Consider the following 21,455-nt stretch of genomic DNA (forward strand, 5'->3'; position numbering starts at 1 on the left):
AGAGGAAGTAAACCCTGATGAGTTTACTTCCTCTTTCATTCCCTACAAAGGTAAAGCATAATGGATTACTAAGCATCGCATAGTAGTCCATTATGTGTCACTTACCTGACACAGGAGCCAGCGATGTCACTGCTGTCCCCTGTAGTCCGGCGCCTCCATCTTCTCGGTGGTTCTTTGCTGCTCCGCCACTGTCATTCGGCGAAGCCGCGATGACGTCACTCCTGTGCATGCGCACGGGAGCCGCCACGCGCGGCATATTCGTCGTTGACGGTGCCGCGAATGCGCCGTAGACAGCGGCAAATATCTCCTAAACTGTGCAGGTTTAGGAGATATTTCTTGGACCTACAGGTAAGCATTAATCTAGGCTTACCTGTAGGTCAAAGTGTGTTGTAAGTGTTTACATCCACTTTAAGCCAGTCATATAACCCTGCCTCCAACCATCATGCCTCAGGTTAATGCTAGTGCCCTAGGCGGTTGGACGCCTTTTCCTCAGTGATACTCCTACTAGGAAAAATGTTTTGCCCATTACAAAGCTCATGATTTTCATGATTCCTAGTGTAGCATCCCAATGTTGGTAGGGTTGCTACTACATTTATTTGACATGTGATAGTTGCCTTGGCCAATTGTTAGAAGGTCAATTGATTTCACCCTAATTCTGGAATTGCTGCCCTTCTCTTTTCTGTCACTAGATGGCTGGGTGTCTGGTGACATTAGATAAGACATTGCAAGGACAGATTAGGAATGAATGGGGTGTCTCAGCCAATGGGCAGGGATTTTCTTGGGTCCCTTGGTCTGCTGGAAGAACCTATTTATTTAGTTGGAGTCAGGTGAATCGGGGTTCTGTGCCACCTGGATGGCTGTCTGGGTGGACAGGGGTCCTATTGCCCGGGGCTGCTAGACCAGAAACCTAAGGCCAATCCCAGGGACATCTGGCTCCTAGGCTATCTGAGACCCTATCCAGAAGTGGTGCAGGGTTGGGACTGCGTGCTTGTAGTCCAACCAGAAGTAACGGTTCCCCTGGTTGGGGAACCAGATGTGGTCGGATGTAGAGGGGAAGCTGTTGCCACAAAGGGACCATCCACCTGGCTACTGAAGACCAGTGTGAGTAAACTGAGGCCAGTATCAGAGCAGCCTTCTCACCAGCCGGTGACGGTGAAGAAGTGGGAAAGAATCAGTAAGTGCCAAGTCAGGGACCCAGCGGGACAGCAGAGGTGACGCTTGTGGAGTGCCAAGCCAGGGACCTAACGTGTCAGCAGGAGCGAAGCTTGAGGAGTATCTGAGTACCAAGCCAGGGCCCCAGCAGGGAAGCGGGGCTGGTGCTTGAGGAAGATACTGAGTGCTACAGTGAGATCTCAGGGGATCCAGTGGTTAGTGGATCTGGAGTCTAGAGAGAGAGAGACTGGGAGCTCGTTGAGTTAAGACCCACAGTGAGTGAGTGTGGGGTAAAGAGAACTGTTCATGTTGCAGATAGTTGAATAACTTTACCATTCATAACAGCTACAATATTGTTGCCATAGGAGACATCGGTCCTACCTATACAGAAGTGGTGTCCAGTTGTAACTGGACACCACTTGTAAAACTTGTAAAACTGTTTATCTATAAACGTCTCAGAGTCTGCCAATTAACATTGCAGGGTGTTAACATTAACATTAAGGGTGTCCTGGCCCTAATCCTCTCTCCCACAGTTCTGTTTAAGAGACAATAAATCTCTTTGCATTAAAAAAGTGTCCGGCGCCCACCTGTTCATCTTCTATCACACCCACCATGCCCTTACTCTGGAGGTCACCATTGGGCTTCAGGACTTTACTACACTAGAATCATATATTTAATAAATAGTCAGGAGTCTAAACTATGCTACCCCAACCCTGACCTTTGGACATGAGTTGAAAGTTCCCCTCACCTTTCTGGTTCATATACAACTGTAGCAAAATTATCCTTCTTCTGCCTACCCTGTGATATGGAGTCTACAGGTCTCTTCCTCTGCCCTGATCACCATGGTCAAAGTGCCTCCCTCTATGATAGGCTGCCATAGCACACTGTGTTAAGCATTTTTTTTAAATGAGCGCTGTAAATACCCATTTTCAGCTGACTTCAGGCCGGTCATCTGACTCGTGACTGACATCAGAGGGAGATCACGGCTCTTCCCGCAGAAGCAATCCATCGGAGCTGGAAAGCGGCCACAAGTCACGTGACCGGCCTGAAGACACCTGGAAATCGGTATTTACAGCACTCGATAGAGGGGCTGGCATAGACTTTCACAAACCCTTTAAACTGGCTACACATTATACAATTTTCTTGTTTAAATTCCTTTAGATTTACCTTCAACTATGTAGTAAAAGGGCCTGCCTGATTGCATACAAATTTACTTATTATATGGTTTTGGTGAATCTAAGGGCTGGTTCACACTGCAGGCGATGCGAGGCGACACCGACTTGCCTCGCCGCGACCTGCCGCGACCTCAGCGGCAACTTGCAGATGACTTCTGTATAGAAGTCAATGCAAGTCGCCCCGAGGTCGCCCGAAAGTAGTACAGGAACCTTTTTTCTGAGTCGGAGCGACTCGAGTCGCTCCTCTCAGAACGGTTCCATTGTACAGAACGGGGGCGACTTGCCAGAGCGAGGCGAGGCGAGTCGTGTCGCCTCGCATCGCCCGCTGTGTGAACCGGCTCTAAAGGAAATGTGTACAAGAAAATTGTATAACGTGTAGCCAGCTTTAGGGGTGGTCCACTAAAGACTATGACAATTTACCAGTTAATATTTTTGTTTGGACATACGTTGTTTAACCAGTTATCCCTTCCCTAAAGTCTAATGTTAGGAGTCTCTGGTTGTTACCATGTTGGTCTTTTTGCTTGGACAACCTTGTCTGTCCATCCTTCCTTTATCGGAAATTAAGGGTTAGGTATCCTAGGATTCAGTCTATTCCTCAGAGACTCCCTTTTTTTCCTGATCATATTGTTGTTGGTTTATTTTTTTTCCCTCTGTTCCGGTACTTTATTATTCCATCTTTTATTTGTCTTATGCTGGATGATTGATTGTCCACATTTGCAGCTGAGGTCCATCATTCTATCATATAGCAGTTCTCCCTTAGAAGTGTTTACCTGCCCCGTTCTGGAACACCAAGTTGAACCTTTGTGCCCTTTACTTTGGACATGGCAAATTATATATTTGCCTTCAACACTTTTTTATTTATTTATTAATTTTTTAACTAGCCTTTATGGGGTTTGTTTGCTTCGGATCTCCTTGTGCTGAGATTTCACATCTGCTGGCTCTCTCAGTGCCTGTTGCCCACCCCTTAGTTATACTGATTTTGGATACCCCAAATGTCTAATTCCTCTCTTCCTATGTCCTTCAATAAACAATAAAGAAAATAAGCTTTTCGTACTTGCATTAAAATCTTTTTCTTGATGTCCATTGAGGGACGCAGGTTTTGTACCTCTGTGTTTTGGCCTTATATATTACTGCTTCATCACAAAACTGAGGCATGACGGTTGGTTGTTGGGTTAAACATGGGCTGCGCTTAGCTTTCTTTTGTATGTCAGTGTCCAAAAATGTCATGCAAGTGACAATGAAACCCCAAATCTAAGAATTAATATTGTCCCTCAATGGACTTCAAGAAAAAGACTTTATGGCCGAATACAAAAATCTAATTCCACTTGACATAGGGTTTGTATTTCTGTCCTTCCAGTCCTGAGATTTACACAGCCACATAGCTCAGCCAGGTCTGAAAAAGAAGGACATTTTTTTTCCCCTCTGTTGCAGTTTCACTTTCCCCCACCTCTGTTCTATGACTGGACAGTGACTGGAGAAGCAGCACACCAGCAGCCAAATTTAAGTACTTACAATTCTTGGATTTAATAAAGAAAAAAAAAAAAAAATATATATATATATATATATATATATATATATATATATATATATATATATATATACAGGGACCTGTGTGAACACACACATCCCTGTTCTGCTCTGAAAGGAGATGCAGATTGTGAGTTCCTAATAGCTAGGAACTACGATCTGTCATCCCCTATAGTCAGTCCCCTCCCCCTACAGTTAGAACACACAGTCAGGGAACACAGTTAACTGCTGGATCGCCCCCTCTAGTGTTAACCCCTTCCCTGCCAGTGACATTTATACAGTAATCACTGCATTTTTATAGCACTGATCTCTGTATAATTGTCAGTTGTCCCAAAAATGTTTCAAATGTGTCCAATGTGTCTGCTATAATGTTGCAGTCATGATAAAAATCACAGATCTCCGCCATTACTAGTAGAAAAAAAAAAAAATAATGCCATAAATCTATCCCCTATTTTGTAGATGCTATAACTCAATTGTCATCTAAAGCGATGCAGTGCCGTATCATGAAAAGTGCTATGGTCATTGAGCAGCCAAATCTTCCGGGGCTAGATATCAGGATGTTCCTTCATCTGCAAAAAAAAATGTGGCAAAAAATGTGATCATTTTGGGGTTGTCTACCTTTCAAAAAGGGTTAATTTTGGGAGTGTTTTATACTGTCCTGGCATAAGGTCTTCTTTCAAAGTTTCTGATCTTTCTTTGTATAGTAAAAATAAATGAAACATTCAAAGGCTATTAACTGCTTGCTGACCAGCTGCCGTCATTATACAGCAGCAGTTTGGCACCGCTGCGCAAATCGCTGTAGGTGTATGTTGGCCGATGTGCATGGCCAGGGGCCACAATGTCTGCCGGGCACCCGCGATCGCTCCACAGAGAGCCAGAACAGGGATCTATCAATGTAAACAGACAGATCCCCATTCTGACAGGGGAGGAGAGAGAGATTTGCTGTTCCTAGTGATCAGGAACAGGGATCTTTCTCTACTCCCAGTAAGTCCCCTCCCCCACAGTTAGAAGCACCTCCCTAGGGAACATTTAACCCCTTGATCGCCCCCTAGTGTTAACCTTTTCTCTGCCAGTGTCATTAATACAGTAATCAGCAGCTATCTTTAGCTCTGATCACTGTATGTCAATGGTCCCAAAAAAGTGTCAAAGGCATTCGATCTGTCCGCCGCAATTTTGCAGTCCCACTAAAAAACGCTGATCACGGCCATTACTAGTATGTAAAAAAAATAAAAATAACATAAATGCCATAAATCTTTCCCCTATTTTGTAGACGCTTTAACTTTTGCACATACGTAGAAGAATATTGGCCTAAAATGAAGACATTTTTATTTATTTATTTATTTTTTTTGGGGGGGGGGGATATTTATTATATCAAAAAGTAAAAATTATTATTTTTATTTATTTTTTCTAAATTGTCGCTTAATTTGTTTATAGCGCAAAAAATACAAAACCGCAGAGGTGGTCAAATATTACCAAAATAAATCTCTATTTGTGGGAAAAAAAAGGATATCAATTTTGTTTGTGTACAAGGTTGCATGATTGTGCAATTGTCAGTGAAAGCGGCACAGTGCCGTATCGCAAAACATGGCCTGGTCATTAAGGGGGTAAATTAAATCCTTCCGGGGCTGAAGTGGTTAAATACCAATACCACTATATATATATATATATATATATATATATATATATATATATATATATATATATATATATATATATATATATATATATATATATATATATATATATCAAATTAATTTAAGTACATTACTGATTGATTGAGTAATTGTTAATCAAACTATCATAGCATTGAAATATGCCCTGGACAGGAAGGGGTAATACAGGTTAGTTGTGGTTAATAACAGTTGCCTTACAATCTCAGTAGTATATTCAGATGTGATGTATAAACATCCATATTCACATGGCTGTTTAATACCATCCTGTCTTTATTCTCTTCCTGTGACTAGGCTCTAAAATTTGAAGGAAGATGATCTCAGGATGATGAACTGAGTTTTATATCTGATGCTGCTAAAAAGTAAAAGAAATAATGAATGTGTATATATTTTCTTGTCTTAGGTCCCAGTCTGACCTCCATTATCCAGGATGTTTTCTCCCTCCTGACCTCTGAGGTTGCCAGCCATTCGCAAGACCTCATTGAGGAGCTTAGCCATGTTCTAGAGATTTTCCAAGGAGCCACCACGAATGTCCAGTGTTTCTCCGCATGTGCGCATAAGGTGAGCAGTAGGAGGAGTGAAACCCATCAGATATGTCTCACCACACCTCACTGTCCAGTGTCAGCCTGCTGTGCAAACTCCCACCCTTCATTTCACTTTCAGTATTCGATAGTCACTCCACAAAAAGCTAATATTTTAGTATTTAGGTGCGTGCAAGCAGAATGAATTGCCCATGGGATCTCTCGAAGTGGTGAGATTTCTGCATTTTTATCCCCAGGCCCACCCACCTGAAAGGCCTTGTTCTCCTACAGCAGAAAGAGTGAGAGTGTGCAGGCAAGGGTGGCATTGCAATCTATAGGGCCTCATAGCAAGATTTTAATGGGGCCCCCATTGACCCCTCTGACATTTGGGAATGCCAATGGGGACAATAATGTAATTGATCTGAACATAAAGTACTGTGTGTGTGTAAATCAAGGACAGAAAGAACAAGAACTCTTAAAAGGGACCTTCACCCCCTATCTATGATGTTACAACATGATTTCCCACCTGTCTCTGCCCCCCCTTTTCCCCTTACACAATCCAATATTACATGTTTTTTTTTTTTTGGGGGGGGGGGGTTAGGTACCTTGTCGGCAGGTCCCACGTTTCAGGGTTTCTATGATAGACATGAACACCCCCCCCCCATCATAGTGTCCCCATGCATCAGGTGTCCATCATCACAGTGTCCCCATACTTCTGGTGTCCCCATCACAGTGTTTCCTATACATCAGGTGTCCCCATCACAGTGCTGTCATATGTAAGCTGCCCCCATCACAGTGTTCCTATACATCAGGTGTCACCATCACACTGCCTTATACGTAAGCTGTCCCCATCACAGTGTACCCCTATGTCAGGTGTCCCCATCACACTGCCTTATACATAAGCTGTCCCCATCACAGTGTACCCATATGTCAGGTGTCCCCATCACACTGCCTTATACGTAAGCTGTCCCCATCACAGTGTACCCATATGTCAGGTGTCCCCATCACACTGCCTTATACGTAAGCTGTCCCCATCACAGTGTACCCATATGTCAGGTGTCCCCATCACACTGCCTTATACGTAAGCTGTCCCCATCACAGTGTACCCATATGTCAGGTGTCCCCATCACACTGCCTTATACGTAAGCTGTCCCCATCACAGTGTACCCATATGTCAGGTGTCCCCATAACAGTGTTCTCATACATCAGATGTCCCCATCACAGTGCCCCCATACATCAGACTCGTAGTCCCCATGTACGCACAGATTACACATTTTCCCACCTGAGACTGAGGCGAGTTCTCAGTCTTGGTGTTGGCTCTCTTCTGCCCCCTGCAGGAGGGAGGAGAGGGCTGATTCCTATCTCCAGCAGAGGCCAGTGGCTGCTCCTTCTGCCAGGAGTGACATTGAAGTTACTACTGTCAAACAAGAGCAGCACAAGCAGCCAAATCACCCAGTGCACTCCCCAACACAGCTTCCAATCCCCCTTTTCCTGGCCATGATCATGGGCCCCCCATGCAGCTGGGGCCACTGGGCAGTGCCCAGGTTAGCCCATTCATGAAGATGGCCCTGTTTTTTTTTTTTTTAAACAAGATAAGGTTTATTGAGCATGAGCAAAACAAAAGGTTACAAAGGAGTATTCAACCCAAGAATGGTGCAACAGGCACCGAACATCAGAAAAATAAGGATACACTCCATATCTGACATAGTATAATAAAAGTGCAATATACATGTTTCTATGTCTAACAGCAGTACACACATGGATACAACAGTAACTCGTCCAGGTGGATCCAATAAAAAGGAAACGGCCACATCCCATAGAATGATCCCAGAGGGCTAGTCCTCACAGCTGTTAATGCTTTCCAGCCACCTATCCCAAACTTTATGGAATTTCAACGGGCACCCTCTATTAGAGTATATAATTTTCTTAAAAGGTAAGGTGCGGTTAATAGCTGCCTTCCACTGCTGGATCGTAGGGGGGTCAGGCCTAAGCCACACCAGTGCTATCTGCATCCTAGCGGTGAAAAGAGTCTCCTGTAAGAAGGTACGTAAGTATTTACTTTCCTCCTGGAGGGGGAGGAGACCAAGGACACATTGGCGTGGGCAAAGCGTAAGGGGGGAGCCCATATGGTCATGTAGGAATTGTATGATCTGTGCCCAGTATCTGTGAATGGGAGGACATGTCCAGATAAGGTGGAAGAACGTGCTGTCTCCGTCGCCGCACCTGGGGCAAATAGGAGCAAAGTCGGGTCTGTATTTGGCAAGCCGGGCCGGGGTCAGATAGGAGCGATGTAATATATAAAGATGGGTCAGCCTGTCAGACAATTTGGGGGATACCTCAGTCGACACTGCCAACATCTCCTCCCAGTGATCGTCCTCCACCCGCCCAATGTCAGCCTCCCACCTAGTTCTAAGACTATACGCATGAGTTGTTGCCCGTGGGGTGAGTAGATATGCGTACAGGGTGGAGATAAGTTTACGGGGATCCTCACCAAAAAACAATTTCGCCAGCGGGGTGTCCGCGAGTCCGGGGGGCGCACTCCCAAACTGTGCCTGCAGGGCATGGCGGACCTGTAGGTATCGAAAAAATATATGATTAGGGAGGCCAAATTCCTCCTTAAGTGCCTGGAACGTCTTGACACCCTGGTTGGTAAAAAGTTGAGATAAATATATAATACCTCTGCAAATCCACACCTTATAATCTGGTACGCTTAGTAGCTCAGGCAACTCAAGGTTATCCCAAATGGGTGTGTGTGCATGTAGGGAAGGAGCCTCAGATCTGGACAGCGCCAGCCGCCAAACCCGGGCGTGATGTGCGAGCATGCTGCGGCCGGTATCCGAGCGATGGACGCCTCTGTGTTTGCAGAAAACAATTTGAAAGGGGTGCGCGATCACGTCGGTCGCCGAGGTACATACCAAATACGAGTATCGCATTTTATCGTATGAGTTAAAGTAATAAAAGTGTGAGAGCTGGGATGCCAGGTAATACGTCTCCAAGTCAGGGAGCGCAACCCCCCCGAGGCGAACTGGACATTTGAGGGTCTGCCAGGCTAACTTGTGCCTGGAAGAACCCCAAACAAAAGAGTTGATGATTGATTCCATGTCACGGAACAGGCGGGGCGGCACCCGAAGCGGGGCATGCCAAAACAGGTACAATAACTTTGGGAGAAGAATCATTTTAACAAGACCCAGACGGCCCATGACCCCAAGGGGGAGCCTGGACCACACCTGGGTCTTTTGTTTTAACAAAGAAAAAACAGGCGTAAGATTAAGGCTAACGTAGTCTGCGGGGGATCTAGAGCAGTACACTCCTAGGTATTTAATCTTATCCGTATACATTAAGGGTAGTAGGGCCTGCGCCTCCGAGGGGACGGAGACATCGATGGGGAGAATTTGGGATTTGGACCAATTTATACGTAATCCGGAGAATACCCCAAAGCGTCGAATCACCTCCAACACCGCCGATAGGGAGGGGCCAGCATCCTCCAGGTATAGCAGCATATCGTCCGCGTAGAGACTCACAACCTCGGACATCCGACCCAGACGAAGTCCGCGAATGCCCGGGTGAGCTCTAAGGGCAATAGCCAAGGGCTCCACCGCCAGCGCGTACAGCATGGGCGATATAGGGCACCCCTGACGCGTGCCCCGCGACAGGGAGAAGGGGCTGGATATCCGGCCGTTAACCAGGATGCGGGCAGTGGGGGCCTGATAGAGAAGCTGGATCCACCGTATAAATCTAGGGCCGAAGCCAAATTTGTGGAGGCATTCCCACAGATACCCCCACTCCACCGAGTCAAACGCTTTAGCAGCATCCAAGCTAACCACCACCCTGGACCCGGGATTGTCGTGGGGGGCCTGTAGGTTCATGAACAGTCTCCTAAGGTTGAAGGCCGTATTCTTTCTAGGCATAAAACCTGTCTGGTCAGTGTGAATGAGGTGGAGAATAACCTTGTTGAGCCTAAGAGCAAGGATCTTAGCCAGGATTTTGATATCCAATTGCAGAAGTGATATGGGGCGATAGGACTCGGGGCAGAGAGGGTCCTTACCCGGTTTCGGGATCAACACAAGCAAAGCTTCATTCATGGACCTGGGAAGCACACCGGTGTCAAATATATGCGTGTATAGTAGGTGGAGTTTAGGGAGAAGGACCTCCTGGAACTGAGTATAGAATTCCCGTGGGAGACCGTCTGAACCAGGGGCCTTGGACGGTGGTAGGCATGCAATGGCTTCTGCTATACAGTCTTCAGTTATGGGAGCCTCCAGGAGCTCCACTTGGGAGTCCGTGAGGACTGGGAAAGTCACAGTCTGGAGTAGAGCACGCAGTCCAACCAGGGAGTCAGCAGCCCCCGAGGTGTAAAGATCTGCGTAAAAGCGCCTAAACTCATGGGCCACCTCCGTTGGGTCCGACAGCGTAGCTCCAGATGCAGACCTGAGTCGGACCACAACTGGAGGGCTATGGTCCAGGTGGGCCATATAGGCAAGTAGCTTGCCAGCCCTCTCCCCATATTCATAACCCTTTTGTTTACAATAAAAAACCTGTCTCTCTGCTCTATCAAGGTGCAAATGGTCAGTAAGTCTGGACTGCATTTTCACCCTAGCGGAATTGGAGGGAGTGGGATGCACCAGAAACTCCCTTTCCATCTCAGCCAGCACCCCCTCAGCCCGCTGTAAAGCGAGCCGCGAGGAGCGCTTGTAACGAGTAATATGAGTTGACAGCAGGGAGCGTGCGTGTAATTTAAAAGTTTCCCACACCAGGCCAAACGGGGCAGTGCCCGTATTAGCCTGGAAAAAATAGTCCCATTCACGCCGGATCGCCTCCAAGTCAGGGAGGATCGTCAACCAGAAAGGATTCAGCCTCCACATCCGGGAAACCGGGGTGGAGGGTAAACTGAACTTGGCCCAACAGGGCGAGTGATCGGACAGGACCCTGATCCCAATCCCCGCGTCCCGCAAACATGGGAGCAGAGCAGAGGAGACCAGGATCATGTCAATCCGGGACATGGCATCTCGAGCCGGCGTGAAGCAGGAGTACGCACGCGAGGTGGGGTGCATATACCTCCAGGTGTCCGCAAGGGCGAACTCAGCAAGGAATCGGCCAAACCTAGTCTGGGAGGGGGGTGGCATAGAGGGACCGTGCAGTCTATCCACGGCAGGAGATACCACTGAGTTGAAATCGCCCAACCACATAGACGGGAGGGTGGGGTGCTGCAACATAAACTCAATCCCTGCCTGGAGGGCCTCAAAGTGAAAGGGCGGTGGTATGTAAAAGGCCAATAAAAGGAGTTCTATGCCACCCACGGTAGCATGTAAGAACACATAGCGTCCCCGCCTGTCCGTCTGTAAGTTATGTAGTGTAAATTGGGCAGTTTTAGCTACCAGGACAGCGACTCCACTGGAATTATTGGTATAAGGGGCATGGTACATCCACCCGACCCATGGCTTCTTAAGAGACATCTGCAGCTGACCCGTAATATGCGTCTCAACCAGCACCATGATATCCGCTTGCATTTGCCTGAGATGAGACAACACAGCCACCCTCTTAGATCTATCCCGTAGGCCCCGCACATTCCACGTAACTACCTTAAGGGTCGCCATGACAAGCAGGGATCCCATATCGGAGGCGGGGAAGCCAGCAATAAACACCCTGGCCCGAAGGATACCAGGGGAAGAGCCCCCACAGAGGACGGCTTAGCGGGCGACGGGGCACCCCCCACCCGCCACGGGCACAGTCCCCACACCCACCAGAGGAACAAAACAAAGTAGAATGCAATAAGAAATACCATAGAAGGGAAAGGAGGAGCCACTCTCCCCCGTGAACAAGGGAACCCATAAGCAACGTGAACTTCACCTGAAAGAAACGGTTAGACAGTAGAGCAACTAACAGACATGAATGAATAAGTGCAGACATGGAGTAAGATGGCCCTGTTTTAACCTAGTGAGTACACAATGCCTCCTGAGATATCTGATGCAAAAATCTCAGGAGGTTTCAGGACAAAGTACAGTATATATCATTCTTGCCTAGAATAGAAGCAAGGGACTGGGACAAGTGTGAAGTAGAAAAAAGGTAAATAAAAAAGACAACTTCTTTTATTCTATGTGGAGGGTACAAATACTGTAATCTTCTTTTTGTGTGAAGGTCCACTTTAATCACATTCAACATTTAAGGCCCTGATGAATGTGGTATTCTATGCCCCCAAAACGTGTTGAATGTTTTATGTGATCATATAATGAATTATTAATGCTACTTGGACTCTTCCACTATTGACCATTGGTCTGGCACTCCTAATCAAGTTTTTACTTTCACATTCTGAGTACCCGTTAAAGGAGAGCCTTGTTGTACTTGAGCAGCCTCACCAGAGCCAGTGAATTTGTTGCGTAATTATGTTTTCTCTATTTTATTGAACCAATAAACTTTGAAGTCACAGCTTGGATATGCATTTTTAGATCAATACAGTGTTGACAGGGGTTCTCAACGTTCCACACTATAGTCAAAACTAGAAAAAAAATGTTTTGTTAGAGTTATACTTTAATTTTAAAAATCCTTCCTCCATCTCAATCTAAATCTCAAATTCTCTGCATCCAATTTGCATGACATTAGATTTTAACCATCTCTTTATGGAGGTGGTTCACATAGCGGTGGAGCGGATTGCACAGAGGTCCTGTGGCGTTTTTTTTTTTTAAGAACAACAAGTTTATTGGTGGACTAGAACAACATGGCATACAGCAAATAATGTATAGAGGGTAACAAGGCAATCAAATCACATACACAGATGTTATACAATGCACATACATACATTATGGCTTCGTTGGTCATACTGCGTACAAGACCGCCCCAACAACCCACCCACCAGACCCTCCAGGCAACCGCCGATAGGGCCCGGGGAGCAGGGCTGCCCGGGAGGCCGCACTCTGAAGCAATTTAGACCAAATCTATACCACAAGTACCTCCACACCACACCTCCATCCCCGCCACCCACCGGTCAGCTCCCCCAGTGGACTGAGACTGCGGGTAATAAATAGTTTCCAAACCATGACCACCAGCAGGTCACTTAATGTATTTCTTTGAGGCCGCGTACACACGCGGGGACTGTTCGCTCAACTTTGTCCGTCAAACAGTTTCAGCAAACAGTCCGCTCAAAATTAGCATGGACGGACTTGCCCACACACGACGAACGAACAGTTTGCTGAAACCGTGCGCGATGACGTGAACGGCACGTACGACGGGACGGAAAATACGACGTCCTATACACTGCATTACAACTTTCGGCGTGTAAATCCTTTCTGAGCATGCGCGGAACTTAGTTTGACGAACAAGCCTACACACGAGGGGACTGTTCGCTGAAACCAAGTTTCAGCGGACAGTTTTTCGGAATTTCCGAAAAACTTTGTTCAGCAGACCGTTCGCTGAAACTGTCCGCTGAAAGCCCACACACGAACGGACTGTCCGCCGAAACACTGTTCAGCGGACAAAGTTGGGCGAACAGTCCCCGCGTGTGTACGCGGCCTAAGTAGACTCCGCACAGGTGTCCGGGCTAGCGAGCCACCTGTCCCATATCCTGGTAAACTTGTTGGGGCAACCCCTATGTGCGTAAATAACCCTCTTCAGAGGCAGCGATAGATTCACCTCGGCTATCCATGCTCTAATCGTGAGAGGTTCTGTACGTAGCCACAGCCTAGCAATCAGTTTCCTAGCACTAAACAGGGTCTCGTGGAGAAAAGTGGTATGACAGCGAGTGTTCCGTGTATCGGGCAGAAGACCGAGTAGACAGATTTTGGGGTCAACCTGTAAAGGAGAACCCATGTGGTCATGTAAAAACTGAATGACGCGTAGCCAATAGGCCTGAACGTCCGGGCATGCCCATATTAAGTGATAGAATGTACACGGGTGATCCCCACAGCGTGGGCACCCCGGGTCCTGTGATGTGCGGAATTTGCTTAGTCTTAGCGGCGTGAGGTATGCCTTGTGTATAATGTAAAGTTGGGTCAGTCGATCCGACAACCTAGGGGAAACCAGTCCAACATTGGTGAGAATGTCCTCCCATTCTTCAGTGTCCAGTGGGCCTACCTCCTCCTCCCATCTATGCTTAGCTACCTCCGCAATCCCGGTCACCGTACGCATTCTAAGGAGAGTATATGTAGTAGAGATGAGCTTGGCGGTGTCCTCCCCCACTATAACACCCACCAGGGGCAGCTCTTGGGCACTGGGGAACCCGTCCACGAATTGGGCCCGGAGGGCATGCGAGAGTTGTGCATAGCGAAAAGCCATGTGCGAGGGTATTCCAAATTCCACCTGTAATGCATGGAAACTGCGGACTCCCATCGGGGTGACGACCTGATGTAGGTACACCACCCCCCTAGATGCCCACAGCCCCACTCCCGGTATCGATCTGAGCTCCCCCAAGTGGGGATTGTGCCACAGTGGGGTGTGAGAGTGCACCCTATCGGCCCCGACCATCCCCTGAGCAACATCCCATATACACCTGTGTTGGTCCAGTAGGGGAGTACCACCTTTCTTCGTCCTGTGCGTTTTTAGCACCATTTCAGTGCCTGAATTCAGGCAAAAACGACTGAATGAAACTGATAACAGGGACACACTGGACCCCTGTTACGAGCCGCATGCGGCTTAGATGTGAACCCAGCCTTAAATGTTCAAATTTCTGTCACAGAAAAAACAATCTGTAAATGGGAATTTTTTTTAAATCCCTTACTTTGAAGTTTGCCAAAGGTTGAGCTCAATTTGCAGGTGTCCTGACTTATGAAAAATGACATCCCTGGAGATGTTATCAGGCCTAATGCACCTGGAGTTTCATCTTGAAAATGTGAGAAATGTTTCCAAACACACAGAATATAACAGGTTATTAATAATACCAGCAGTTGTTGATCCAAGAAACTTCTGATTGCCTTAGAACCGGGGTCCCCAAACTTTCTAAACAAGGGGCCAGTTTAGCATTTTTCAAACTTTAGGAGGGACGGACGGTGGCCATTGGGAGTAGAATAGGTCTCAAAGTCAGTGGGGCAAAACAATGCCCTATCTTTGGTGTCAGTGGGAGGAATTGCGCCCTATCATTGATGTCATTGGTAGAATTGTGTCCCATGATTGGTGTCATTTGGAAAAAGTGTTCCCTTTCACTGGCACCATTGGGGTAAATTGTGCCCCTTCAGTGGGAGAAATTGTGCTCCATCATTGGTGTCATTGGGAAGAATTGTGTCCCATCATTGATGCCATTGGGAAGAATTGTGTCCCATCATTGATGCCATTGGGAAGAATTGTGTCCCATCATTGATGCCATTGGGAAGAATTGTGTCCCATCATTGATGCCATTGGGAAGAATTGTGTCCCATCATTGGTGTCATTGGGAAGAATTGTGTCCCATCATTGATGCCATTGGGAAGAATTGTGTCCCATCATTGGTGTCATTGGGAAGAATTGTGTCCCATCATTGATGCCATTGGGAAGAATTGTGTCCCATCATTGGTGTCATTGGGAAGAATTGTTTCCCATCATTGATGCCATTGGGAAGAATTGTGACCCTTCATCAGTGTCAGTGGATGAAATAGTCCCCCAAGGGCCAAATAAAAGCAAGCAAAGGGCCGCATCTGGCCGCCGAGCCGCAGTTTGGAGACCACTGCCTTAAGCCGCGTACACACGGGCAGACTGTCTGTCCAACTTAGTCCGCTGAAACACATTTCAGCGGACTTTTGTGTGTGGGCTTCAGCGGACTTTTTCAGCGGACAGTCTGGCGGACTAAGTCTTTCGGAATTTCCGTAATACAGTCCGTCCAACTTTGGTTTCAGCGGACAGTCCGCTCGTGAGTAGGCAAGTTGGACGGACTAAGTATGGCGCATGCTCAGAAAGGATTTACACGGCCGAAGGTTGCATTGCAGTGTATTGGACGTCGTATTTCTAGTCCCGTCGTACGTGCTGTACACGTCATCGCGCAAGCTTTCAGCGGACTGTCTGTTCATCGTGTGTGGTCAAGTCCGTTCATTCAAAAGTTGAACGGACTGTCCGTCGGATTGTCTGACGGACTTAGTTGGCCAGACAGTCCGCCCGTGTGTATGCGGCTTTAGAGAAACAGAAATTATTTTTTTCTCCTGTGTTGGGCCATGCTTTATACAGGTTTTTGCCTTTCCCTGGATCAGCTAAGGGTGCAGATTTATTCATTTTTTCGTTGGTCCTTTTTCAACCTGTCTATGTAACAAACAGTACTGCATGTCTATTTCCTGCACCCGAGTAGCTGAAGCGGGTTAGCTGCTGCAATCACAAGATCAATTCAAAATGATGCAAATCTGTAAAATTATTTCACAACTAAACAAATGTTTCTTTATAATTCTGACCTCTGGTCTCCTTGTGTACAGCACATATTAGTTTATTAAGCCCTGTATTTTCTTCCTTCAGGTAGCGGAGTACACTCAGAAGAAGAAGGAATTGCAGGAACGTGTAGAATATGTGCAATCTCTTCGCGAGGTTATCCGCATGAATTTTCGCCAGGCAACTGCAGAGGAGCAAATCGAGAACAGTAAGGTGAGGAGTCTCAGGAGAGACATCATGGGGGTGTCCCTGGGGAAGACTTATGTAGCACTTACCCCTAGAGGAGCTACTGGAAATACCCCAGACCTCCCTTACCTGTTCAGAGGCTGCCAGCTTGAGAACACACCGCCAAAATTCAGGCTCAGTCTAGGGGTGTCTTTTTGAAGATTTATTACAGTTCTTGAACACAGTTGGGTAGAGGGATGAGGGTGCAAAGTACTCCAAAACACATTCAGTTATAGGTATAGTTATACAAAGTTCTTCAGGAGCAGCCCTTAGTATTGCTGGAGGTAGAGGAGACAGCCAGCAAGCCTGAGACTCTGTAGCAAGAGTCATAGCTCACCACATGCTAAGTAGGGTTGCCACCTGTCCAGGATTCACCCGGACAGTTTGGGTTTGGAATCCTGTGTCCAGGTTTCAGTCTGCCTGAAACCCGGACACATTATTTAGACTGGGCTGTGGCTCCCCAAGTAGCTTAGATAGTAACACAAAAATCTGTTGCCATTCGGGATCTGCGACCCGCTCTCTGAGGGTAGGTTTGGTATCACTGGGGGACATGATGTTAGTAAGAGCATTTTGGCCACACCCACTGTTTGCTGCAGCGCACTGCATTACCACTCTCCTTGGGGCACCCAAAGGTGTCCCAGGTCTTTTATAATCCTATAGTGTATACTACGAAAAAAATGTGCCCTGTGCCGCTAAAGTGTTCGGGTTTGGCTTGAAGAAAAGGTGGCAACCCTATTGCTAAGGCATAACAGCTTTTCTGTAACACGGGCTGCCTCCCAGTGGGAGAGGCCCCAGGAGTAAGAGAGCTAGATAGAGAGATCTGAGCAGACCCTCCCAAGCATTTATCTTCTCCCCAGCCACAAGCCTGACCCTCCTATTCTATTTCTGTAAGCTTCTTCCAGAGGCACACAGTTGAAATCAACCCACAGGTTTAGGGATAGACCTGACCAGACCTAGAAAAAAAAACCTCATCATCACTTTCTCCTCCATCAGACAAGCTTACTGTTTGATTGACAGCAACATGCAAGGCAGTAGATCAGTGGTGGTGAACCTTCTTGATAAAGGGGCCTTAAGTGAGGCCCCTGACATTGCCAGTGGTCTGCAAATAATTTTCAGTAAATTTAATATTACATTTTTGCACTTATCAAACAAATATAACAAACTGCTTCCAATAGTTTATTTAACAGACCAAAAGGGAACAAATACAAGATGAGGATTGTTTGGAGTACATAGCCTTTAACTTTACCCTGAAAAATGTATACAATGTTGGGTGGTGCCCAGACTTTAGCATGCCTCTGTACCAGGTTGATATTAATTTTCCCCCTCAGCTGGTGGACACCTGGGATTCCTTCCAACATCACCTGAAGACCAGTGCAGAGTACCTGAGCGGCCACCTCTCCTCCATGTCCGACAGCTTAGAGCAATCCTTCCTAACATGTTACAGAGAGGCGGAGGGCATCATTGCAGCCGCTTCATCTCCTCAATTTCTGGACCCGGAAAAGAACCCAGCACTAATATTGACTGAGCTGGGAGATCTCCACCACAATCTGCGGACTCTTCTTTCTCAGCTGCGAGATTTCAGCCACTCTCATTACATTTTACAAGGTGAGACACAGATCGCTTTGGGGGGTCTTTCTGTAAAGATGATGGCCTGAGATATAATTTTCAAGAACTCATATCACTAACCAGAGCTTTCTCTATATGTGATAATAACTCTGGGTTAGCTGATCTCTGGGTATCAGTCATGTTCTTTTTATAGGCACACTTCCTCCTGGAGTCTCCATCATAGACCTCTGTGGCCTACAGGGAGGCATTTCTCAGTGTACATTCTCTGCCATACCATTTATAAGACTTATTACTTAGAAGACTTATTACTAGAAAGTCTTCTGAGTCAATGGGTGGTCTCCTGGATCACTGGAAGGTCTTTTGGGTTATTGGATAGTCTCCTGTGTCATTGGGTCGTCTATTGGGTGCATTGGATAATCTCCTTGTTCATTGGATGGTCTCCGGTTCCATTAAATAAGCGGTCTCAAACTGACGGCCCTCCAGCTGTTGCAAAACTACAAGGCCCATGAGGCATTGCAAAGCTTACAGTTACAAGCATGGCTCCCACAGGCAGAGGCATGATGGGACTTGTAGTTTTGCAACAGCTGGGGGGCCACCAGTTTGAGACCCCTGCTAAATGTTCTTCTGGTTCAATGGATGGCCTCTCGGATCATTGGATGGTCTACCTGGTCAATAAATAATCTCTAGGATCATTGGATGGTCTACTGGTCTTTGTAACTGTCATATTTTATCCAGGTTGTGTATTAATTTTTGAAGTCCATTGGTGTCTCTCTCCCTCTGTAGGTAAAGCATTAGACATCTCAGCAATCAGTCGTGGAGAGCAGTGCATACAGGCAAGACAGGAATCCTGGAAGCTGCTGACAAGAAGCCAAGAGCAGGTCAGAGCTTGGAAGCTCCGTCCCTTCACCAAGGTGAGGTCAACATTGTCCTAAAATACTGTGCAGCTTACAGTACCCCCTCTCCTTCTACTATTCTAATACACAGAGTGCAGGTCCCACATAATGCCTAGAACCTCCCACTTTTCCTAAAACTCAAAGTACAGATGCTCATTATCTCATCATTGCTTATTATTGCTTAGACCCCCACCTTATCCTTTTAATGCACTATGTACAGGGCCAACTGCCTATAACACCCCTTCCTCCTTTTAATACACAGGTTGCAGGATCTACTGCTTAAAGCCCCCTCCTCCTTCTAATATAGTACTTGGGTGCAGCTTAGAACCCCTCCTTCTAATACACAGAGTGCAGGGTCCACTGAATTCCTAGGGTCATAGTATTTTGATATGCTCTAACTGGTTGTCTGTGTGCTTCCAGGTGAACACTGAGCAGATGAGGGAGAAGTTGTGTCGCTGGGAGCGAAGTCTCCAGGATCTGGCAGCGCTGCTGTCAGCGGATGACCCCATTATAATCAGCGTGCGGTTGATTCTGCAGGATATCTTCCAGCACCTGCCGCTGCTCCAATCTTTGCTCAGCCCAGCGCTGACACCGAGCCACTGGGCGGCTATCTTCACTGGTAACATATTTTCATTTTATGTCCCAATCATCTGTCACATGGTGCCCGAGAGTCACATGACCATCTTGTCACCTTCTAGTGATGGGATCGACGTTCTCTAGTGTGGAGGCCCTGACATTGAAGGATCTTTTGTCTCATCTGACACCCAACGGCCAGGAGGAGATGCAGAAGGTGGGAATGGCAGAGTGTGTAACCTGAGAATATCATAACCTTGTATAAATAAATCTGTGTGCAGTGTGTGATTATATCTGCATATGGGAGAAGACATATGTGATCAGTACATATGCAGATCCTGTTTCCTGCTTAGTAGTGCTGCACAGTGGCTGTCAGGGGCGGACTGACCATTCAGCCACTCAGGCACTGCCCGAGGGCCCCCGGGCCACTAGGGGGCCCCATCAGGGTTGCCAGCCTCAGTAAAACCAGGGACAGTATGTAAAAATCTGTGTTTTTTTTTTACATCTGCCTCTGAAATGTCCCTTACCGACATCCTTTTGGTCTAAAAATCCTGAGATTATAGCTGCCCCACCTCTCCAGTACCTTCTCAGCCAATAGAAACATATCTGTGTATACTGTGTGTACATGTATGTGTAACCTGTGTGATTGTATACTGTGTGTGTGCTTGTGTATACTGTGTGGCCCCATAATCTTTGATTGCCCGGGGGCCCCATGAGTTATCAGTCCGCCCCTGGTGGCTGTATGTTACAGGTTGACCAACCGGAAACAATGCACTCTCTGAGTGTTAAAGTCTTACTAAACCGACAACAGTAAAATCAGTGTTTAGATGTAGTAAAGCATGTGTGTTATACTCACTGTGAAACCTAAGGGGTAAAGCGCTGAGCAAACTGCTATATAAAGCCTGTATAATAATAATAATAATAATAATAATAACCCTATACATTGTGTAAAAAGGCTGTTTGATCCTGTTTTCTCTGATCCACCCCTTCTTTTACATTCCCCAATTCATCTGCTGATAGAACAGAGCCCTAGGAGGCACTTTGCACATGCTCAGTTTGGTGTTGTTATGCTAGAGAGTTGTTTTGTTTTTTTGGGAGGGTGCATGTGAACAGCACAGGGCCAATCAGCACTATTCAGATGGAGGGTTAGGGGGTCATGCAGACTCATAGGACAGTCAGAGGAGAATGAACACTCCTCCTACAAGCTTTAACCAGTGCTTGACCGGACACTGATAGAAATCACAAGACTGCTATATACTGCTGATGAGAAAAGGTATTTAGCAGTTTATATTTACTAAACCCTTTGCATTTCCATGTTCTGTGTACTGTGGGAGACCAGATATATTGAATGGAGGCTCCTGGGTTTAGTAACACTTTAAAGCGGGAGTCCGCCGGGACTCCGCGTTTTTTTTTTTTTTTAAAGTAAGCAGCTACAAATACTGCAGCTGCTGACTTTTAAAATAGTGACACTTACCTGTCCAGCGCGCTCGCGATGTTGGCACCCGAAGCCGATCTCTAGATCGACACTCGAGCGCTGCCGCCGCCATCTTGGGTATGGGAATCAGGAAATGGAGCCTTTCGGCTTCATTTCCCGGTTCCCTACTGCGCATTCGCGAGCCGCGCTGCGCAATGAGGACGGTCCCCGCTGCCTCTGGGATCTGTGTGTTTCCCAGCAGGCAGCGGGGCACTTGCGGAAGGGGGTGGGCACTTGCGGAAAGGGGCGTAATGTACGCCCCTTTCCGCAGAAAGCTAGCCCGGAAGTGGGTGCAGTTACCTGGATTATCCAGGTAACTGCACCCCCCTCCCCCCTGAAAGGTGCCAATTGTGGCGCCGGAGGGGGGG

General features: G+C 46.9%; 1 protein-coding gene across 2 annotated transcripts in view; it reads left to right on the plus strand.

The window, feature by feature from the left end:
* DNHD1 (dynein heavy chain domain 1) overlaps positions 1 to 21,455 on the plus strand; it is a 173,804-nt gene that overhangs the window by 31,791 nt on the left and 120,558 nt on the right. For both annotated transcript variants that reach the window (XM_077451307.1, XM_077451308.1), the window contains exons 14-19: positions 5,928 to 6,085; positions 16,444 to 16,569; positions 17,910 to 18,186; positions 18,931 to 19,058; positions 19,461 to 19,659; positions 19,739 to 19,830. In XM_077451307.1, the coding sequence (XP_077307433.1) occupies positions 5,928 to 6,085; positions 16,444 to 16,569; positions 17,910 to 18,186; positions 18,931 to 19,058; positions 19,461 to 19,659; positions 19,739 to 19,830 (980 nt within the window). The remainder of the gene's footprint in view (positions 1 to 5,927; positions 6,086 to 16,443; positions 16,570 to 17,909; positions 18,187 to 18,930; positions 19,059 to 19,460; positions 19,660 to 19,738; positions 19,831 to 21,455) is intronic.

Source organism: Lithobates pipiens, unplaced genomic scaffold (genome assembly GCF_037356315.1).
Source record: "Lithobates pipiens isolate NorthernLeopardFrog02 unplaced genomic scaffold, aLitPip1_a1.2 Scaffold_23, whole genome shotgun sequence".
Taxonomy (NCBI): Eukaryota; Metazoa; Chordata; class Amphibia; order Anura; family Ranidae; genus Lithobates; species Lithobates pipiens.